This window comes from Gymnoscopelus microlampas (assembly GCF_963454915.1).
Source record: "Gymnoscopelus microlampas genome assembly, chromosome: 13".
Classification (NCBI taxonomy): domain Eukaryota; kingdom Metazoa; phylum Chordata; class Actinopteri; order Myctophiformes; family Myctophidae; genus Gymnoscopelus; species Gymnoscopelus microlampas.
Window position 1 is genome coordinate 15,951,120 of NC_139950.1, and position 23,212 is coordinate 15,974,331.

A 23,212-nucleotide genomic window follows, 5' to 3' on the forward strand; every position below is an offset into this window, starting at 1 on the left:
AAATGTGTCAATAGAAGAGCAGGGAGACAAAATACAAACACCCCAATTGCATTGCATGAGTTATATTGTTATCAACATACTCTACCATACAGATTGGACAACATTAAATTGTATTCATAAAATAAAAGTTACATAGTGAGGCTTTAACCAATGTAGAGTATGAACAAAAGATTGTGACTAATAGCTACATTGGATCCATTGGATCACAGGTAAATTTTCCCATTTCCTTAAAAGTATAACGCTTTTGCACTTGTACAAGGTTTCTGCCCGACACTGTATATCATTAGAATACATTACATTATACTGTAATCGCTGTGGAATCTCCCAACACTGGAACCTTTGTAATTCAAACGATTTGACAGCCGTTTTCCATAGCTGGGTTCCTCACCTACATTTTCACACAGAATATCCTGCTGCTTTCTTTTTAGATACCTGTAAATCTCGAATAATAACTATCATAGCTTTTTTTCCCCTCCCGCTGGGGGTTCAGTCAGTGACCTTTAGTTGATATTTAGAGCGCGCGTGTGTGTGTGTGTGTGTGTGTGTGTGTGTGTGTGTGTGTGTGTGTGTGTGTGTGTGTGTGTGTGTGTGTGTGTGTGTGTGTGTGTGTGTGTGTGTGTGTGTGTGTGTGTGTGTGGGGCTTGGCGTCTGTATAAAAGACGGCTATGAGATGCGGTCTACTTAGCAGAGAAGTGGGGAAAGGTCAACGCTCCAGTGCTGAGAGGTTCAACGCGGAGAGAGCAGCTACTTCAAAACCTGCCACGGAAAATCAATCACATAGGACATGGCTGCGAATGAGCGCCATACATTATGGACGGGGTTAAGGAGGTAGAGATGAGAGACTATAGAAGACAGTAGATGGAAGAGATACTCTTCAGGTCTTTACTAAGGTAAATGTAGCTATACCACAATATGAACATATTCTGTTAAAGACGGGGTTTTCAGTGATTTTACCCCCCCCCCCCAAAAAAAAAAAACATAATCATCAGGTATTATGGTTATACTAGGAGGAAGATTTTTGTCAAAAAAGTGCACATAAAGTGTTAAAATTATGTTTTTATGTGGACACGCCTCCAGTTCATTAACTATACCTGGTTCTCACATTAGCACCTCCTCCACCACCTTAGCACCACCCACCTGTCCTAGTCCCTCCTCCTCATGCCATGACCCTCAAGGTTTCAACCTCCAGGAAGAAACTCAAAATAGTCAGAGAAGACATAAAACACCATAAAAACACCACCAGGGGCCTTAATGAAGTTCTATCAACCTCATAGACACATGAAAAACAGAAAAAGTGCAAAACCATGGCACCACCTCTTTAAAGTAAAAGGCCTGTATTCAAAATGTTACTCGAGGAAAAGAACAACGGTATCGGCATCAACGTGTACTCCGTACATGTCAACACAGTTCAGGAGAGATGGATTGGGAGAAGGAGAGAGACCAGTGTGCTCATGCTGGCGTACGCTAGAACCACGGTTCAAACAATTCAATGGTTGAAACGCTGGAAGTAATTGGTCCTCACTCATGCTCATTATAATATGGTACAATTCCTGTCTATACTGTCTCAGAGGAGGGCTGTGGACAGCTGAGAAACCTGCCTACCGGCGACATAATCGGTATAGTCAGGTTTGGTCTTTTTAAACAAGATTTCCAACTTTATTTTGTGTGTGTGTGTGATGTTTTCTTTTTCTTCTTTTTTCTTTTATGAATGCAAGAACAACGGTTTCTATTTCAGCATGATAACTTTCCAGGAAGAGAAACGCTGTAGTTTCTATTAGCTTGGAATCCTCACCGTCCTCATGATCTCATTGGCTTTTGAACTGTCAACAGCCCTTCTCTGAGACACAAAGTGAGGGAGTAGACAGAAATGGTGCCGTCTTATAATGAGCATTAGTGAGGACCAATTATATGCAGATGAGGTTGCCAACGGGTGAAGTGCTCCTTTAAGGGAGGGGTTGAAGTGCGTGTTTGTTTATTTAACTCTGGCACTAACACAGCATTATAGCCATTAACCACTTAAACCCCACTATCCGTATTGTGGAGAAAGCTTTAACTCTTTAAATTCCATGCATGAGCCCAGTGGTCGATAGTAACAAACTCATTTACTCAAGTACTGTACATTTTTTAGGTACTTTGCATTTCCATTTTGTATTCTTTATATTTCATTCCACTACATCTCAAAGGTAAATATTGTGCCTTTTACTCCACTACAATTGTCTGACATCTTTAGTTACAAGTTACTTTGCCGATTTAGATTAATACAAAAGATGCGTTACCCGCTTGAGCCCTATTTTATGCTTCGGCTATTCAAAAATGGGCAATCTACAAGCTCACAACGTGTTGTGACGCATTGTGAGCTTGTAGATCTGCTATTTTTTGGATCACATACTTTGCTACTGTAAGTATATGTTGATGCCAATATACTTTTATAATTTTATTTAAGTAAAAACTGGAATACGAGCCTTTACATGGAGGAGGCACCCAATCTCTGTGTGTTCAGGTGGGAGTGTGACTACCGGCCAACAAGATTTTGGTACATAACGAATGGTCAGTTGGTTAAGTGTTTACGTAGCCAAACATGCATAATAGCTCACCTCACCTGGGTAGAGACGGAAACCTCTAACAAGGTCCTGAGCGACTACATTCATCGCCCAGACAGTGTGTCTGCCACCACGCTGTGCCAGTGTGCCCAGGCAGTGTGTGTGTGTGCCACCACGCTGTGCCAGCTTAACCATGTCAGCCTGCAGTACAGCACACATCAGCAACGGGGTCATTTAACCCGCAGGGCGGGGGGAGGCCTGCTAGACAAATGGAGCACCGGCGGGTCAAGCTGGTACAGTCCAGCGAGGCGTATATAGCAACGGGGGGGAGGGGGGAATCACGCGGTGCCATGCGGGTGCTAACCGCATTCTGAATGGTTCATTGGCACGTCACTCTGCCAAGTGACAGGAATATCTATTTTAACCCATTAAAACCGGGAAAGCATCTATTCATCATCATTTCAGATGTTAGCTCTCTCTATATATATACAGTAGCAACATATGTTTTTCAGAAGGTTTGGAACAGCGCAGAGCAGTGGTTCTCAAAAATAGCAGATGTGCAAGCTCACAGCACATGTGCATCTGCTATTTTTGTAAGTCTTGAAAGTGTTTGAAAAACCTTGAATAATTTAGATTTTTTTTTTACCACAAATCCTCTCTTCTGGGGGTACCTGGCACAAAACATTTTCAGATGGGGGTCCGTGGCCAAATGTGGCGACCTCGGCACGGGAAAAAGTGCTGATCTAGCGGGCATTGGTAGAATCGGCCTCAGGTCTTGATGTGTTAACACACAAACACCTGGAGGCCACGGCACTGTCGCAGGGGGATAAATAAAGACAATGGGAAGCTGTCTAACTACGATAGCAGGATGCCGCAGGAAACGTCAAGTGATTGATTACATGACAAAAAGAGGCATAAATCACGGTCGTATAGTGTATGTCTTGTGTTTTGATAAGTACATGGCATCGTACCATGATACACTACAGTAGGTAGAGGATTTGATGTATCTTCTAGCCCTTGGATCAGTAAACAATGGCGAGCGGTGAGCCCATATAAGCCTCCCACCAGAGAGCTTTCTTTGGCTAAAGCCCCGCACTTCTCAACAACAGCTAAACAATAAATCTCCGTCCCAGAAGCACATGCTGCTCCACACCTGCTCTCAGCACTGATAAGGCAATAAGGCAGTGGTTCTCAAACTTTTTCGTGCCACGGACCCCCACATTGATATGAATGCGCATGGCCGCGGACCCCCACCTGAAAATATATTGTGCCAGGGACTCCCAGAAGCAATGATTTGTGTTTAAAAATGTTAGAAAAGAGATTGAAAGATTTGCACACATTGTCACGATTATATAGTATATATATATATAGTATAGTATATGTGTGTATATATATAGTATATAGTATAGTATAGTATAGTATAGTATAAGCGAACATTTTTAACTCAAATCTTTGCTTCTGGAGGTCCCTGGCACAAAATAGTTTTGAGACCAAATACATATAATTTTGGGGTTCCTTGACATGAAAACGTTTGAGAACCACTAGTATATAGGCCTTAAAGTGATACAAAAAAATATATATTAAAAAATAAACACTTTGATAAGTTATCATCAGAGGAGTTACTCTCAGGGGGAATGTTACAGATATTCTTTTAGGAGCTCTATGGTTTACTGTCCATACTTACACATTTTGTGCATGTGGACTGGTGGTGGATTTGGTAGGCCGTTTGTTAGGCATTGCTTGGTAAATCATCTCAGAGAGTTGGAGTCAGCAGCTCATGCGACATTGTGCTGATATCTTCAAGCATAGCCTTTGGCTTTTTATAAATGACAAAAAATTGCTTGGAAAAATGTATTTCTCCGCAAATTTGGAAAGTTTGAGAGGAGCATAATTTGATATGAAGGAATTGTATGGTAAAAGTTTTGAACTGGAAGTAACTGGAGATGTTATATGGTTTCCCCCGTTTAAAGACTTTAGCCTATACTGTTAAAGGTAGGGTAAGTGATATGTTTTGGTTAAAACAAATAGTTAAAGCTCTATATTGTGATAGTAATTACTGCTATAGAGTGTTTGTTCAGTAACAGGAGTCTCCCTGTCTCTCCAGCTCTTTAATAAACAGGTGACACAATTTCAGCCAATCAGGACAGGAGAGAGTACCCATTTATCAGCTTCATTTTATAGTGTTCCAGTTCCAATTTGGTCTGCTTATTTCTTTGTGTAATCACTTACCCTATATTTTTAACCCATTAAAACGGGGAACGCATCTGTGTCATTTTAGATTTTTGCCATGGCTATTCAAAAGTAGCAGATATACAAGCTTGCAGCGCGGCACGTACAGTACATCCAGGGTCGTCACAGGAGGGGTGTAAGTGGGACTGAGTTACTAGGGCCCCAGGTAAAGGCAAAAAAACAACAAAAAAAAACTACTTTTTAACACTTCCACCGCCAGAGGTTAATCTCATAATGTACTCACCAGTGCCAAGGTTTTATTGTTGTTTTTCGTTTTTTTCACGTCGCCATAGACCCCGTTAAAATCCTTAAGAATGCGTGATGCACTGTTTGTAAACATTGTGCAGATGTCCCTGTATCTACCAGTGAAGACCACTTGTCAAACGGGGCATCCATGTTGTAGTTAGAACGGTTTATGTTAAACAGTGATGACCGAGGAGAAAAAACTACAAGGAGAAAATGGAGTTTTAGTGTGCGTTTTAGAATGGAGGCTGACGGGAACGGCAAAACCGGATCGCAAATAGTTCCGTTTCCGGTGGTGTTACACTGAAATGGTCCGTGTAGAAAATTGAAGAAAAAAGGAAAAAGCACCCGGACCGTAGGGCTACGGTCTCGGCGCTTAACAGTTGGATTTAATGGACCGTAGGACTACGTTCTTGGGGGTTAATTTGTTAAAGGGAAAAAATCATAGGGGGGCCCACAGTGAATCTTTGTCCCCAGGGCCCAGAATTTGGTGACCCTGAGTACATCTGCTCTTTTGAACATTTTAATAAAGAGCTGGAGAGACATGGAGACTCCCGTTACTGAGCAAACACTCAGACACACAGAATATAGAGCCATTTAACACTTATTTTAACCAAAGAAAATCACTTACCCCACCTTTAAACCTGTGAAACACTTTGTGACAGCCAGGTACTCTCTGTGAAAGGCGCTGTTACAATACAAATAAGATGTACTTACTTACCAGGTGTCAGGCAGGCTTTCCCCAAAGCGAGCCCTTTTGTGCCTCAGTGTTCAGTACCAGCGCCCGGAGCTGGGCTTTAGAGTAAAGGTGGTTATTGAGTGGTTGTGTGCGATCCGTGATGTCTTGTGCTTACTGAGATTGCAGTGTGTGTGCAATGGCTTTGTTCATTAGTTGTGTGAGGTAGTAGCGGGGTGTGTGGGGAGGGGAGACCGATAGGCTCTATGCACAGTGAGCAGCCATATTGGAAAGATATCGGGTCTGCTTCCTTACTTCCTTCACAGGTGCTACCAATGATATACTGATTGAGATTGTGTTCCATTCTGGTGAAACAGAGTCAGGTTGCTGATATGGTGCATGTTGGCTCACTGGAAACACTCTGCTACACCAGTGGGTCTCAAAGTGGGGGTCCAGGGACCCTCATGGTTCCTTGAGGGGGTTCCAAATGGCCCCTTACCCTTATGGGTGTGTAACTCTGAGAGTGTACACATGGAACCAAATTGACCCGTAAGGGTCCATTTGCTATATTAACTACTGTTCAAAAGTAGTTAATATAGCATCACAATCATTTTAACAACTTCTTTTATACTTTTACTATTCAAAAATAGCATACAAGCTCATAGCTATTAGCTGTGCTATGCCCATATACATACAATTATAATATACATATTTAACAAACATATAATGTTTGTTTTTTTCAGGTCAGACTGTTAGTATTTAGAAGACATGTTTAGAATGGCATGGGTTTAAAAAAAACACAGGTGTAGTGCAGAAGGATGGGCTGAATATGTGAATAATGCTCTGGTTCAACAGTAAGCACAACTGTTGGATATAATATATCCAACAGTTTATGTTATTCAACATATTGTGTTGAATAACATTGTACTGTGGGTGGCAGTGGCTCAGGAGGTAGAGCAGCCCATGTTGGAATGATCGGAAGTTCCCCGGTTTGATCCCCTGCTTGCTGCATGTTGAAATGCCCTTGAGCAAAGAACCCTTGACTGCTCCCAATGAGCAGGTTGGTGCCTTGCATGGTTGCCTCCACTGTCGTTGTGTGAATGTGTGTGTGAATGTGTGAATGTATAAGCACATTGTTAAGTGCTTTGGAGAAAGCCACTATGGACAGTAAATGCACCATTTACCATTTATTGATTTACTATAGGTGTGAGCCATGTCTGTTACGTGTTTCTGTTCCATGTGCTTCACATACACAGCAGATCTCAGATACAGCAGATGGCCAGTACATACAGTAGCACACGTACACAACGATAAACAACTTAAATATCTACTCTGAACACAACACGTAAACCCCACAATTAAAGGGATAGTTCACCCAAAAAAGTTATAAGCACTTGCACAATCTCGCAAACGCATACACAACACATACTGTATGACAGATATACATCCCTTCATGCTCATATAGTGATCCATACTTCAGGACATGCCTTTTCACACAGCAAAGCCCCAAGATTCAAGAATTGTATTGTTGCAGTATATCTTCAAGTACATGAGAGTAAAATGATTGCACTGCACATTATGTGTAATGTATAACATGTACGTATATGTATATCTACGTGTATGTACATTTACATTGTGTGCTTTATGTTTGTGTGAGTGTAGCAAAGCCTCTACCTGAAGACCCGAAAAAGTCAAATATATCTCCCGGCCGGCCAAGGCGGGGCGGATTCCTTCTTAAGCCCAGTGTTGTAATCGTATTACAACATTGTGCACCGAAAATAACCAATCTATAAGCTCACAAAGTAACACATCTATTTTCTTGAACTTCTTGAACACAAACAATAGTAGATGCACAAACTTGGGAAACTCAACAACAAGTGTTTCAGGATACAGATCACGGATACAGGAAGCATCGTCTCCTCCATGTGTGGCGACTGCCAATTATCACAGACACTGAACAGAATTTAGCCAATGGCCTATTATTATTACAAAGGCTTCCAGATATGAACACAACCAGTTCACATTTGTAACCAAGCTGTAATAGCATCCTTAAGACGTTGGTACTTTCGCACCGTGGTAAGCAATGTCTCTTCCAGTCTGTGGTCGAATGTACAACACTCACATACATAGTGTAGATGCATTGGTCTTCTTCTCACAGGATGCCACATCAACATGCAGTGTGAAGTTGTGTTCGCAGACTCGCTATTCACGCTTGCATTTTCCTATTACAGTTCGGTGTGTCCTGGAGCTGAAGTGTCTGCATTTTAAAACCCTTGTGTTGTGTAGAAGGCCAGGCAAGAGTGTGTGTGTGTGTGTGTGTGTGTGTGTGTGTGTGTGTGTGTGTGTGTGTGTGTGTGTGTGTGTGTGTGTGTGTGTGTGTGTGTGTGTGTGTGTGTGTGTGTGTGTGTGTGTGTGTGTAAAGCAGATATTCAATGGTGATGGACACAGCATGTCTCATCAGGTGTGTGTGTGTGTGTGTGTGTGTGTGCGCGTGCGTGGCATATTTTTATTTCGCACGGACAGGCAATTCAAAATGCTTTATCCATACAGTGCTCGCCCACCACCGTAGGGATTAGGGTTCAATTCCTCTACGGCAGTGGTTCCCAAACTGGGGGTCGGGACCCCCAAGGGGGGTTCCCAGATGATTAGCTTAATGTGCAACATTGTTTTCGCACTAAACAGTAAACAAACCACAGTGAAACCCTCCGTGATTAGCAACCATCACGGGATTGATCATATTGGACATAAATATTCTGTTACTACTGGAAAAGGTTAGAAAATCAAAAAATCGCTGGCAGTGTGGGCCTTATTTAGTTGTATATACTCCAATCTGGGAACCCAGACCTAACTGAAAATGAAAAACAGCGACCTCTGCTGTTTGTTCTATCTCAGTTAGCTCTGGGCGGAAGAAAACGCAGCACACGTGCGCAAGGAAACCGGGTTTTTTGGTCTGCCTTCACCGCTCCACTTCCGGGTGGTGCGACTATGTTTTCATTCCCACTAACAATATTTCTACACGGAACACTAACACCACTTCTCCCAGAGAACATGGATCGTTTTGGTTATAAGCCCACTTGTTTCTATGATGAAAGAGCAAGTTAAAATGTGAATATCTTTCCGTGGTTTTGTCTGCTCCGCGGACGCTATTGTTAAATTAGTTTCGGTTAGTTTCGAGGGGGGAAGGGTCGACGGACACGTGAATCCCGCCCACTACATTTGATTGGGTAAAGCGCGGCCTGCTTCCTGATCTGATAGCACGCCCACTTGAAACCAATGCGCACGGGTTGTCAATACGGCTACCGACAGATTCAAACGTAGAGCAGAATCTGTTCTTGAGAGATTATATATGCTCTGGTAGTTGAAGAGTTAAGGGGAAATTGGAAGAACAGTGAGCATGAAGGCAGCAGGTGGACGGCTTAAGATGTCACACAGTTTCCTCCGGGTTTTTGTAGTTTGTGACCTTAAACTCTTTCATGTTTATCCAGACACATTAATGTGAATGTGATGGTGACATTTAGGGCCCCGCTGGCGGTGAGGCGCTCTAAGGAGAGCAATGTCAGTCGGTTGTATCCGTCCACCGCTTTGGTCTGGGGGGATATCAATGCTGTGGGCAGTGCTGTGGTCTACATCAAAGGAAAACCCGCTGAGAACCACTGGTCTTGGAGATCCATTGGGCATCCTGTGCCCTTTGGAAGAGGGTTTGTGTAAGCCAGTGATTCCCGACGTGTGTGGGCCATGTGGATGTTGGATATTGCAAGTGGGGCCCAAATAATTGGCAAAAAAATAAGATATAAACAAAGATAAATAGGAACTTGCGCCGCCTTACCCCTTACTGCCTATTTTTTGGGCTTTTTTTTGCTATTTTAAAATAGTTCAATTAGCCGATCTACTAGGTCACAATGTGTCAATGTAGATCTGCTATTTGAAGTATTTAAAAAAAAATCAAAATAGTAAAACATGCCAAAAACGTTTATGCTTCAGGGGTAGGGCCCCTCGAGTTAGTTAAACTGATCTAAACCGGAACTCAGTCGCTTGATTGATCGTTAAAATAAACATGCTCTGAAAATGCCTGCGGCCCACCCATCTGACCACTTATCTCGGCAGCCGATAGGCGGCTGCCATTGTTAAGCGGTGAGATAGGTGGGCCACGAACGCCTTCTGGATTTTCAAGTTGGCCCTGCATCCACAGAAGGTTGTGGGAACCGCTTGTGTGTAGGTTACGTTTATACTCCATTCTGTGCAGACTCTTCTGACAGGTAACAACACTGTAATAACCTTCATGTGGCTTTGCCATGATGACACAGGTGGATGTTGAAAAGGCAATTTCAGCCTGTTCTGTTGTTGTTGTTTTTTCATTCCTGAAAAGCACTATATTTTTCAGTTTGACTCTGTCTATAACTGCATTTCTGCTGTATGATAGACTGACTCTCACTCTGCACCCTGTTTTCTAAAAACCAATTGGAACTCTATAGCTGGAGTAGCCTCAGAATGAAGTCTATTGTATAGCACCTATCATACAGAGGAAACTCTATACAAAAGATAATATACTGTATATACCGTATGGGGGGTGTGTGTGTGTGTGTGTGTGTGTGTGTGTGTGTGTGTGTGTGTGGGCATACAATACAAGATAACGACGAAACACCCAAGAAAGAAGCACCTTTTTCCTTTTTTTCCTCCTATGGTTTCTATTCACAGAGTTGACCCCACAACAACATGGCGGACGATCGATACGTCATGCGTGAAGTCAATTCAATTCAATTCAAAGGAGCTTTATTGCCATGAGAAAATATCCGTTTACATTGCCAAAGCACGTGTCAAAATATGATAAAAGAAGGAAGAATTATTTTCTTTGTTCCTCTGTAGAAAGTTTTGAGGCATCCAGTGGTTGTCATCAATAATGAATATAGATCAAGTACTAGGGAGGGCTACTATGCCAGATGGTACCGTGTGCATTTATTTTTCACAAGTATAGTAGGTACTTCTGTATAATTCAAGCAGCACACAGCCAAGGGAATGGTACAATTCAAAGAATTTTGAAGGCAATATAAAATGAAAAGCACACTCTGTACAACCTCTCTATAACCTTACTTCCTGAGTGAGTTACAGACGGTCATGTTGAAACTAACCTTTACAGATGATGGTGGCTTCCTGGCTTCCTGGCTTCCTGAAGTGGCCTCATATATACTGTACCAGCGTTCTGTTGTGTCAAATTCAATGTACACCTGGCACTTCGCTGTCCTTGGAATTCCATAATATGCACATATTCAGCAGTGGTGTGAAGGTACTAAGTACATTTACTCAAGTGCTGTACTTACAGTAGGTAAAATCTTGAGGTGCTTTTACTTTACCGTAGTATTTCCAATTGTTTATACTTTTACTTCTACTCCACTACATCTCAGAGGCAACTGTACTTTTACTCCACTACAATTATTTGAAAATTGTAGTTACTAGTTACTTTGCAGATATGAATATATTACATTATAAAACATTAACTACTTTAGCCCTATTTTATACCTAGGCTATTTGAAAATAGCCGATCTACAAGCTCACAACGAGTCGCATCGCAACACGTTGTGAGCTTGTAGATCGGCTATTTTCAAACATTTTAGTACTTTTACTTTTGGTACTTTCATATCATACAGAGGAAACTATACAAAAAAAAGATAATATACTGTACAGTATATACCGTGTGTGTGTGTGTGTGTGTGAGTGCGTGCGTGCGGGCATTCAAAACAAGATAACGACGAAACACCCAAGAAAGAAGCAAATTTTTCCTTTTTTTTTCCTCCTATGGTTTCTATTCACAGAGTTGACCCCACAACAACATGGCGGACGATCGATACGCCATACGCGAAGTCAATTCAATTCAAAGGAGCTTTATTGGCATGAGAAAACATCCGTTTACATTGCCAAAGCATGTGTCAAAATATGATAAAAGCAGTTTAAAGGGATAATTCACTTTCAAAAAAACTTTTGGTGATTTTATCGTCTACTCAGGCCCATTGTAACTTCAAACTCCATTTTTAACATGTTAGATTCATCAAAAACACCCGTCCTTGGTTCTGGTGACTCATACCGCCCCCCTAATACGCGAGGGGCCGTGTGTGATGAAGGACGGGTGTTTTTGATGAATCTAACATGGTTAAAATGGAGTTTGAAGTTACAATGGGTTTGTATAGGAAGGGGGCGTGTCTGATTATATTAATATAAAATATCTAAATACTGAATCGAGCAACTTAAAAACTGTGTGGGGGGCTCACAAAGGCTTTAGTAGATGATAAAATCACCAAAAGTTTTTTTGAAAGTGAAATATCCCTTTAAGAAAACGGGGAAAGTATACAGTCGGAGGGGGTTGTATTGGAAGTCACTGTAGTCGGAAGAATTATTGTCTTTGTTCCACCATAGAAAGTTTTGAGGCAACCAGTGGTTGATGTTATCAATAATGAACAAAGATCAAGTACTAGGGAGGGCTACTGTATGCCAGATGGTACCGTGTGCATTTATTTTTCACAAGTATAGTAGGTACTTCTGTATAATTCAAGCAGCACACAGCCAAGGGAATGGTACAATTCAAAGAATTTTCAAAGGCAATATAAAATGAAAAGCACACTCTGTACAACCTCTCTATAACCTTACTTCCTGAGTGAGTTACAGACGGTCATGTTGAAACAAACCTTTACAGGCCTCATATATACCAGCGTTCTGTTGTGTCAAATTCAATGTACACCTGGCACACCGCTGTCCTTGAGAGAAAATGTGCCTTCCTCTTTTGCAATTTATTTAAAGTTTCATGGGTCTCACACATTCACCCCACCCCCTGAACCTGTTCCTGTTCCAAATTGACCCATAAGGGTCCAATTGTTCCCTACCCCAGATCGGGAGCGATTATCTGGCTAGATGATCCTCTAGTGTGTGGGGGACCAAACATCCAGTCTTAAGCCTCCCGATACGCTCAACGGACGTTTCGGGGCCACCCAATCCTTTTCAAAGATGTTTGGTATTTATTCGGAGGATTACTACTGTCGGCGGGAGTCGACAGTTTTTTGATTCATGAAGATATGCACTTTTATGGTGATAATAATCATATACATAATGAATCATCATTTATTTTATTAATAATCATAATAAAATAATAATAATCCTGAAAACCAACATGAAAAATCAATGCCATATTGCCCACCCCTATGAATAGTTATATCAGCATGCCCATATACTGTATGGGCAATTGGGCATATACTGACATCAGGGATCTCCATATATGGCCATAAAAGGGGAAACGCCTGACAGACACAGAGATCTCCATATATGGGCATATCAGTCGGCGGTGCCACGTCTACACGTTTGACCCGAACTTCTAGTTATGTACAAAAGAGATGGGAAAACTTACATTAACTTCCCCTTTTGGTCTCCTGATGGATGTTTTTTTCCAGGCCAATCATCAGTTTAAAAGCAAAACCTTTCATACTGACTGTATACTGGTTGTGTAAGGCAGTGATAAGTCATTTAACAATTTCTCACACTATTGGAAGACGCCTCCGTGATGCAGTGTGTTCAAGGACAACCCAAGTGACAATCTATTTCTGTCCGGTGAAAAGCAAAAGCCACTTTCAACTTTCATCTCACTTTAACACCCCCCTGTTTGTTTACGGCTTTCAATTTCCACACCGAATTTCCCAGATAGGAACATCATTACTTTTGTTTACTGGCAAATTAATACATTTAAGGTTATATTGTGCAGCGGATGAAACTGGAACGTTTGGGGGGAAATTAGATTTGTACGGTAATAATTTACAAAATGTGTCAAGAATGTTTTTTTCTCTTGCATTGTTAATGTGATGTGAAGTTAAGGCCTCGCTCCTGTCTGAATGTTGTAGGGATGTTGAAGGCTTAATTTATTTAGTGTTGACGTTTTGGAAGTTTTAAAGACTTTTAAGTCTGGACAAAGTATGAAGGTATACAGGCTTCAAGCGTAATTGTAAATCATATTCCCAGTCAAGGCAAAAGTAATGGTGATGAGCACACAGGTGTGTCTGCTGCTTGTCCTCGGTAAGCGCTACTTATCCAAAACCCTGACATTGATTTTGGGTTGTCAAGTGAATATTTTGTGCTCACAATGCTCCTTGCCTCGCCTTGCCTATCATTCCTGTCGGGCGGAAACCTTGTATCTCCATATTTCACTTTGCTTTTTTTTTTGTTGCTGTAAATTAATGCTGTACTTTGTCATACTACAGTGTCACACAAAAGTATGAAAAAATTGCCGATCTACAAGCACACAACACAAAAACATTTAAGTGAAAGTGGTTGATTGTGTCTGTGGGTTTTTTATGAACATTGAATCAATGAAAAGTATTAACAAGAGATTAAGTGACTAAAATAACTACACTGGATCCATTGGAACACAGTTTTTTTTTTCATTTTCTGAAAAGTAACAGTTTTTAGTATTTGAGGTTTCCTTACAACAGTGACAATATATATGTGTGTGTGGGTGTGTGCACGCGTGCTCGTGTGTGTGTGTGTGTGTGTGTGTGTGAGCTGCATACCGCCCTACACCCGACGCTCATCTCCCTGTAATCTGTGGAGGAGCCTCATTCTACTCTACATCACTAAACTCCACTCAATGTCAAACATTAAAGAGCATTTCATAGCGGGAGCGTGATATCTTGGCATTCCTCCGGTTTAAATGTTATTGGTACCCGGAGGCGATTTAGACCACGGTGTCAATAGCTTTTTTATTTCATCACTCTAAGTCTTCGCCGACACCTCATACCGTTTTACGACATGAATAATGAAATGAAGCCTGCAGGTTATAGAATAAAAACCCTCGACAGTCGGTCGGGGGGGATTCAGGGTCGCTTGCTTATGGTTAGAGCTCAACTCCTTCCTTCATAAAGCTGTGTTTATGAGAGGTTCCAGACAGTGGAGAATGGCTGGTTGTAATTGTAAATGTGAGGAACACGAGGAATCAGAAGACTGCTGTTTGCCTGCAGTGGTGGAAAGTAACTGTTTACATAGTGATTTTAAGATTTCTTTGGCTATTCAAAAATAGTGGATATACAAGTGCCGCGCTATGAGCTTGTAGAAAATGTGTCTTGAAAATGTGTGCAAATCTTTGAATATATATTTGTAAAGCGAACTCAAATCTTTGATCGACAAGCTCACAACTGCTTGTCGATCTAGAAAAAAAGATGTGGAGTTGTGAGAAAATTAGTCCTTTTACTTTGGTACATATTTAAATACGGTTGTGCTTTTACTCAAGTAATATGTTAAATGCAGGACTTGTACTTGTAACAAAGTATTTTTATATTGTGTTATTTACTACTTTGAAGTACTTCTTCCACCACAGTTTGCCTGTAAGATATATGATGACACCATCTTTACTGCTCCCTGCAGTAAAACATCACGCTCACTAAAGCCTGTAGACGTTATCGCCGTGGAACACGTACGTGTCTTTGCACCAGGTTCTTGGAGGACATGGAGAGAGTCTATCGATCACTGAGGCAACAGTGACAGTGTCTCTATAGCAGTGGTTCTCAAACTGTGGTCCGGGGACCCCCAGGGGTCATTGAGGGGGTTCCAGGGGGTCCCCAGCAAAAGTTAATACAGCATCACAATAATTGTAACCACTTTGTCCATTTATACGTTGGCTATTCAAAAATAGCAGCTGCTATTTTTGACTTTTGAATGAAAAAGGTAGCCAACAGGGCCAGCTGGCACGCCTGGCATTTTGGCTGCAGTTTGTCCCATATGAGTGACGTGTGTTCCTTGGTGTCCCCTTCCCCAGGTTTCCTCTGGTGAGTGAGCTGGCTCCAGTGGGGTCGGCGGTGGGGACCATCGTAGCCGCCGCCGTCAACGAGACCATCGTCTACTCCATAGTGGCAGGAAATGAACGAGGTAAGAGAGGAACAGAGCTTTCACACACTCTCTGAGAATGATAATTAGTTGCTTTTTTGCATTTTCTTATACACACATATTAGACACATAGTAGCAGTAGTGTCTCAGAGCCTCTGCCTGATGACCAAAACCCTAATATCTCCCCCGGGCCGAGGGGGAATTCCCCTTTAGGCTAGTGGCTAAGATGTTAGCTTTCCACGCCGGAAACCCGGGTTTGAGTCCCGGGCGTTACACACCAGTGGTGGAAGAAGTACTCACATTTTTTACTTAAGTAAAAGTACTCTGTTACAAGTAAAAGTCCGGAATTCAAAATGTACTTGAGTAAAAGTACAAAAGCATTGCTATCAAAATGTACCAAAAGTAGAAAGTACTCATTATACAGAATGTCCCAGTTTCAAGTTTTCAAATGTATAAAATGTATACAAATCTTTTGATCTACAAACTCACAATGCGTCGCATCGCGGCACATTGTGAGCTTGTAGATCTGCTATTTTCAAATGGCCAAAATCTATATATGGCTGAAGTATTTAATATATGTTTTGTAATAATAATAAAAATCTACAAAGTAACTAGTTTTCAAATAATTGTAGAGTAAAAGTATAATATTGGCCTCTGAGATATAGTGGAGTAGAAGTAAAAGTACTGAAAATTGGAAATACGCCAGTAAAGTAAAACTACCTAAAAATTGTACAGTACTTGAGTAAATGTACTTGGTAACTTTACACCACTGTTACACACACTGTACAAAGCCGTATGTACTGTATGCATGCAAGCACGCACACACACGCTGGTTTTTCAACATTGGGCCGAGGACCACCAGCAGTCCCATGGGTCCATTTAGTTCCAAAGGAATATTTCTTGAAACATTTTCACAACACAAATTTTGTAATGGGAGGTCCCTGACACAAACTATTTTCAGATGGGGGCCTGCAGCCAAATGTTGATTTTGGGGTCCTTCACATGAAAACAGTTTCAGAACCACAGGTTTTTCGAGAGACTACCTTGAGAGAGTCTAAGCAAACATTCATCTCAGTTCTCCTCCCCCTCTCTCTTCTCTGGGGACCAGCGAGTGCTTTCTTCCTGGTGTGTCGGTTGTTTTAACATCAACTCTTCGCTCTTTTAGGCACAGGCTGAGGAGAAGTCTGGGAGAAAGAAAGCACAGTGGCACCCAGGGAAATGGTGGAGGGGGAGGGAGGGAGGGAGGGAGGGGGGATAAAGAGGTGAGGTGGAGGAGGAGGAGGAGGGTGACGATGAAGGCTCTATTGATTTCTACTCGTGTTAAGTGGCTGCCTTCCTTGGATAGAGCGGTGAGGAGGTGCACTGATGGGCCACCAAGCAGGAACGAGGCCTGGTGGTGTGATGTTAATTTGCTGTGACTGCTGCAGACTCGCCTTTTAAAAAGAAAAAACACACACACAGTGAAATCGTCAGTGGTCATTTTAAACCAGTGACTTTGTACTTTTTGTTTAGATATTTAAAAAAAAATTGGCAAATTCTGAATGACTTTTTTTTCATATATATATATATACGTATATATATATATATATATATATATATATATATATATATATATATATATATATATATATATATATATATATATATATATATATATATATATTTTTTTTTTTTTTTTTTTTTACATAAATCCTTTCTTCTGGGAGGTCCCTGGCAAAAAAACATTTTCATATGGGGTGGTCCGTGACCAAATATACATATGAATTTGGGGGTCCTTACATGAAAAAGTTTGAGAACCACTGCGCTAAAGAACTACACATGCAGCCTGCTGATCAAGGATTCAATGTTCATGTCATGGCCCAGTTTGATGCTTTGCTATAATTGAGTCACATTAAAAAAAGGAGAAGCACCAATTCCAACACACTGTTCCAAAACAGTCATTTGACATTAATTCAAGTGACAGAACTGTCATCATTTGGACCTAGCTTGCTATTTGCTTGGTACAGGGGCAGCAACACGGGAAAAACCAGGTGAGAGAGGTTTATGTAAGCAGAGCTTCAGTGGGTGGCAGGCACTCTAATCTCTCAAGACAGAATCTGCTAACAGCAGAATCTGTCTGCACCACTGCCCTAGACATGTAGTGTTGTTGTTAATAGGAATAAACAGAGAAGCACCCCAAACCGAGTTCCTGTTTCTACACAAAAAGGGAGGTGGTGCCCCCAGAGGCAAAAACAAAACCGAATGGATTCCCAGATTGCAGGCTCTCAAACAACAATCTAGACATTCCGGTAGTTTCATAAGTGTTGCTGAATCAATGTGTTCTGAACAACTGACTACTGACTATTTTCTAAATCAACTGTTTAAAATGTAACAGCATGCAGAAAAGTGTCTCTTATCTCCTCTTTACTGAGAGAGAGAAGCAACAGCAAATATTGATCTGGCTAAAGTCATACTTCAGGTCTACTTACAGTATAAATGTTGCAAAGACTAAATGCATAAAATGAATTTGTAGGCTTTGACGTGTATGGATCTGTATGCCTAAATCATGTTGAACTGGCCTATTCACATGGTAGCCCACAACGGGCCCAGAAGAAACCCAGCAAGCTTGAATTAGGCTATATTAATTTTCATTTTTATGTTTTAATTGTAATATTATTTTAGTAAAAAAAAATATTTTCTGTAATAGCAATGCTATTATGTATATCTCTAAATAATATAAATAGGTACAGCACTGCGACTGCGAGTGTGGTCTAAATGGACTTCCAATGCCATTTGTAAACCTTTCTAAAGAGATGGGGTGGGCTTGCTCTCCCCACTCTAAATCACTATTATTATGCAGCTCAGATACGACCAATATTGTCCTTGGTTAAATGTCTGAAGCAAGGTGGAGGTCAACAGATAAGTACATACTGTATGTCGTGTTCCTAGAATAAAAAATCCTTTCTGTACAGTGAATCCAATAACTGGCTGTACACTAATTAGAAATATTTTGTAGATTTGTGGTAGAATGAAGAGAAACTGTGAAATGAGGGTGATAATAAAGGAATTATTTATTATAATTATAAAGGAAGACCCTGCACCCAATAAACCTGATACATACATTAATAAGGGCACAAAAGGAACTAATTATATTTGGACAATGTCTACAATTAAAATGAAATAATGGGATTTTAATCTTTAAGGCAACATCATCTACCACATCTCCACTTCTTTGGATAATTATGTACAAATGAGAAGTTACAGTTCATCCAGTTAAATAGGAAGAAAGACCAGCAGTGATCTTCACCCACTTGTGCAATTCTTGGTAACCATCTATATCAATGTCAGAGTGTCACATCAAATCTCAGCAGTTTGTGCTATTTCAGAAGGTAGCCTCAAGCAATGAGACACAAGGACAAAACTAAAATGGGAAGAAGAACACACACGTGTGAGGAGGACACTTGGAAGGAAATTAATCAGATTCTACTAACAACTACAGCATCTCCCTGTTGGACAGAGTACACATACACCACCGCAACAAGCGATATATAATTGTAGAATATTATCAAATTGCTGGAGGGAGCGTGGTGAATCTTATGCCAACTTTTCTTCTGGTTCTGCCCATCATTACAGTTGTTTTGGAATAATGTACAGAAGGCAATCAATAGTATCTTAAATTGTGTATGTGTATTAAATTAATATGAATTCAGATTCAGTGCTGTTAAGCAAAACTGTAGATAAAATATGAAATTAAAATGATTAAGAAATATTGAAGTATTTTCTAGGATGTGGCATATAACAGCACTGAAACCAATAGTCTTAGCAACAAAAGGATATACACAATAAAGCAAAGCAAAGCAAAGTTTGTTGTTTACCCAGGGTGTCGGACTAAGTACGAAACTTGTTTCCAGCCGGACCCTGCATGGAAGCCTTGCTCAAGGGCTATTCAGCGGTGATTCATGATTGATGTGATGAATTGGGGAATCGAACTAGGGACCTTCCGGTATCAAGGCCGCCCCTCTAACCACTAGGCCACCACTGCCACAATAAGCCAGTGGCTTATTTCCATTATTTCATTATTCCATTATTTAAATAAGCCAGTGGCTTATTGCCATTGCGGCCCTTTCTCATGTATGTATCTGTAAGTTGTGTGTAATGACTGAAAGAGTGTGTGTGTGTGTGTGTGTGTGTGTGTGTGTGTGTGTGTGTGTGTGTGCGTGTGCGTGTGTGTCTATGCACCCAAGTCTATGCACCCAATGGCGCATGATAGAGTATTGAGTAAGTGGTTAACCTTCGAAAAGCTTGAAAAAGCTTAAGGAACAAGGTCACAGTCAAGCTTAAGGACAAAGAGACATAATCAGTCCTCTATCTCTATCAGGTGTGAATGGCATACATACAAATGCGTAGTGTTGGTGGTGGTACTGTATGCTCTAGACCTGTGGTTCCCAAACAGTGGGTCGGGACCCATTTGTGGGTCACAGACACATTTTTATGTGTCGCGAGTGAAATTTCGTATTTAGTTTTTTATTATTATTATTTCAAAAGACCTCCAAAAAAATCCCCCCCAAGGGTTGGGAAATCTAAAATAGTTCTCTAGACAAGTGCTTGCTTCTAGTGTTGGGTCATGGTGTCCCTCTGTGTTTGTGTGTGTTTGCAGGTCATTTCAGAGTGGACAACATGACAGGAGTGATCTACACAGAAATGCCACTGGATTATGAGGACCTCACCAGCTACGTCCTGAGGGTCCAGGCAGACTCCTTGTCTCTGCTCATCCAGGCCAACCTGCGAGTGCCGTCCAAATGTAAGAGAGGGGAGGGGGAACCAGGGCTGGGTGGGTGTGGGCCAGTAGTTCTCAATACAGCTAAACTAATGGCTCCGCTCTTATAGGAGGACGTCACCCATTTTCAACCCATCTTCATATAATTGGTCCTCACTAATGCTCATTATAATATGGTCAAATGTTTGTCTATTCACTCTGTGTCTCCGAGGAGGGCTTTGGACAGTTCAGAAACCCGTCTACCAGTGACATCATCGATGGGGAATCCAAGCTAATAGAAAATGCAGGCTTTCTATTCCTGGAAAGTTAGCATGCTATAATGGAAGCCATTCTTCTCACGTCAATGATAATCTGAACACAATTTTTTAAATATTGTTTTAAATGAAAAATCGGCCTAACGATGATGTCACTGGTAGGCGGGTTTCTGAAGTGTCCACAGCCTGGGACGAGGTAGATTTTTTTTTTTGCCATTTTATCATGAACATTAGTGAGGACCAATTATATAAAGATTGGTTGAAAATGGGTGAAGTCGTCCTTTAAGATGTTCCTTACATTTTGATAAGCAGCATGCTAAGCAAAATCAGGAGACGCTATGCAAATGATGCACACATGAATGCGATGCACGCATGAATTTAACTTTCAGTTTAACCTCTCAGTAATGCAAGACTCTGAGCTATAAGGTGGAGGCTGAAGTGGCGGAGGCAAGCTATGCCAGCTGCAGCAGCATGTGGCAGCAATTGAAAAGCAGAGATCCAGTGTGGGAGGGGGCCATATTTAAACATACCGCCTTTGTTGAGGGGAGGAGATGTGATTGGTTTGCGTGGCTGATTGAAAGCAATCAGCAGACTGACAGGTGATTACAGCTGAGGCGTATTTGACTCCTGTGGCACCGTGCCCTGCATGAACTAACGCAATGCTTCATTTACATGTGACAACATCTGACAAGATAGTAGATAGGCTATTTCCATTTTGTGTAGAGGGAAGAAATAGAACAGAAATAGAATAGTTGGTTTAAATGGTAAGGGCCATATAATACTTGCCGCCTCCTCCGCGTAGCCTAGTGATCTGACGTACATTTTGTCACCAGTTCATGTGCGTGGGGGCATCTGCATGCATAAAGTGCACGCAGTGATACAATCTGGGAATCTGGATGCATGTCAGGTCCACTGACTGACTGCATGCACTATAAAAGAAAAATAGACTCTAACTTTGAGGACAGGTTGAGAGGGGATCAGTCACTACCTGCTGTATTATTACATGAAAATAATGGTCATGAAATTGCAGTGATGAGGCGCTGAAGCACAGGGTACCAACCTAGGGGGGGCACCAAACGGCCTGGAGAAAGTGAAAGAAGACAGAAATATTGCAGAAAAGCGCCGAAATTTAGAAGCAGCGGCTGCTGAAGGATAAAACGGTGAATGCGCCGGTGAAGCCTTTCCCCACCCCCCCCCCCCCCCAATCGTGGAGCACGCACGGAAACAAATAATTTCACCCACTTTACGCCTGATGTGACAATTGATTGATTGATTGATTTAATACTTTCTTAACAGTTTGCAAAAAGCACAGAGGTACAATTATACAATAATGCTAAAAGGATAACACAAAAAAGCCCTGAGGGCTTGTTTCCATTGTGGTCCTGTGTATTCAATTCATCAAGACATATGAAGGCATACCATACTATACAAGAGCTCATCAGTAGTAGAAGCAGTAAACGTATATTTACAGAAAAACAGTGGGGTCATTTTTTTTGGCAAGCTAGAATACTTGTCTATAGGTCCACCAGACAGGTGCTCTCATGGTGGTTTTGAAGGAGGGTAGGGAGTCACACGTTTTGATGGCTGGTGGTAGAGCATTCCACATTTTGGTGGCATACAGTAGAATGTTTAATTGTGCCGAATCTGGGGGGGAATGAGATCAGTGGAGCTCCCCCTGGTGTTGTGCCGTGGGCGTTTCTCACAATTAAAGATGATTCTGATTTCAGATTCTGTTTGCACAACCTGGCACCTACACGGAAGCAGCTAGCACTATCGGGCCTTTATCTAGTGTTTGGGTCGCGGACCAATTTTTACAGGTCGCAAGTAAATGACCCCTTTTTTCCGTTTCCTACATTAAAAAAATATATATATATCATTTAAAAAATATTTTTAAAGATTTTTAAAACAATCACAACTTTTCATGAAAAAAACAATTACATTTGTCTAAAGTATTTCATGAATATAAAAATAAGAAGTACTAAATACTAGAAAAGAAGTAGTGAAAATAGCAGATCTACAAGCTCACAACGTTGCACGAAGTGATGCGTTGTGAGCTTGTACATCTGTGCTATTTTCACTAGTTTGGGTCCCTGGCAAACGTCGAATTTCTCTCTTGGGTCTTGAGCTAAAAGGTTTGGGAACCACTGCTCTAGTGGAATCCTCCCTGAGGAGTTTACTGCGCAAGGTGTTCAGGGAAGCCATGGGGTATTACGCCTGTTCATGTTGTAGACTGAGAGCATTTGGTTACTTATGATCAGCTCATTAGCAGTGATAGGGATTTATATTTCAGAGATAGTTTGCTGTGATAGCAAAGCTAATAGCCTGCCATAACCACAGCCTTGTACAAACCCAACCCCCTTACACATACACACACAGAGCAAAGTCAGCAATAGTCAACCCTAGGCATGTAACGATTTGTCGTAAATCGATTAATTATTCAAGCTGGTGACAATTTAAATCAATGTTAATAAAAAATGTATCGTGATGCAAACAGCAGAGGGTGCAATCGAGACAAGACAAAAAAAAGAAGATAATACAGGATCTTTGTAAGAGAATTGATAAAAAATAGTTTTCAGTCATTTGCAACTGCATCGAAAAGAGGATAAGAGAAAACACAGTATTGTAAAAAGAATAATTCGGTCATTCGTCTGGAAATACTTTTGTG

At 41.2% G+C, this 23,212-nt stretch overlaps 1 protein-coding gene across 1 annotated transcript in view; it reads left to right on the forward strand.

Moving 5' to 3' along the window:
• LOC311059381 (protocadherin-15-like) overlaps window positions 1–23,212 on the forward strand; it is a gene marked incomplete at its 3' end in the record, with an annotated part of 341,810 nt that overhangs the window by 286,851 nt on the left and 31,747 nt on the right. The window contains exons 26-27 of the mRNA XM_084077261.1: window positions 15,470–15,579; window positions 20,174–20,317. Coding sequence (XP_083933387.1) covers window positions 15,470–15,579; window positions 20,174–20,317 — 254 coding nt within the window. The remainder of the gene's footprint in view (window positions 1–15,469; window positions 15,580–20,173; window positions 20,318–23,212) is intronic.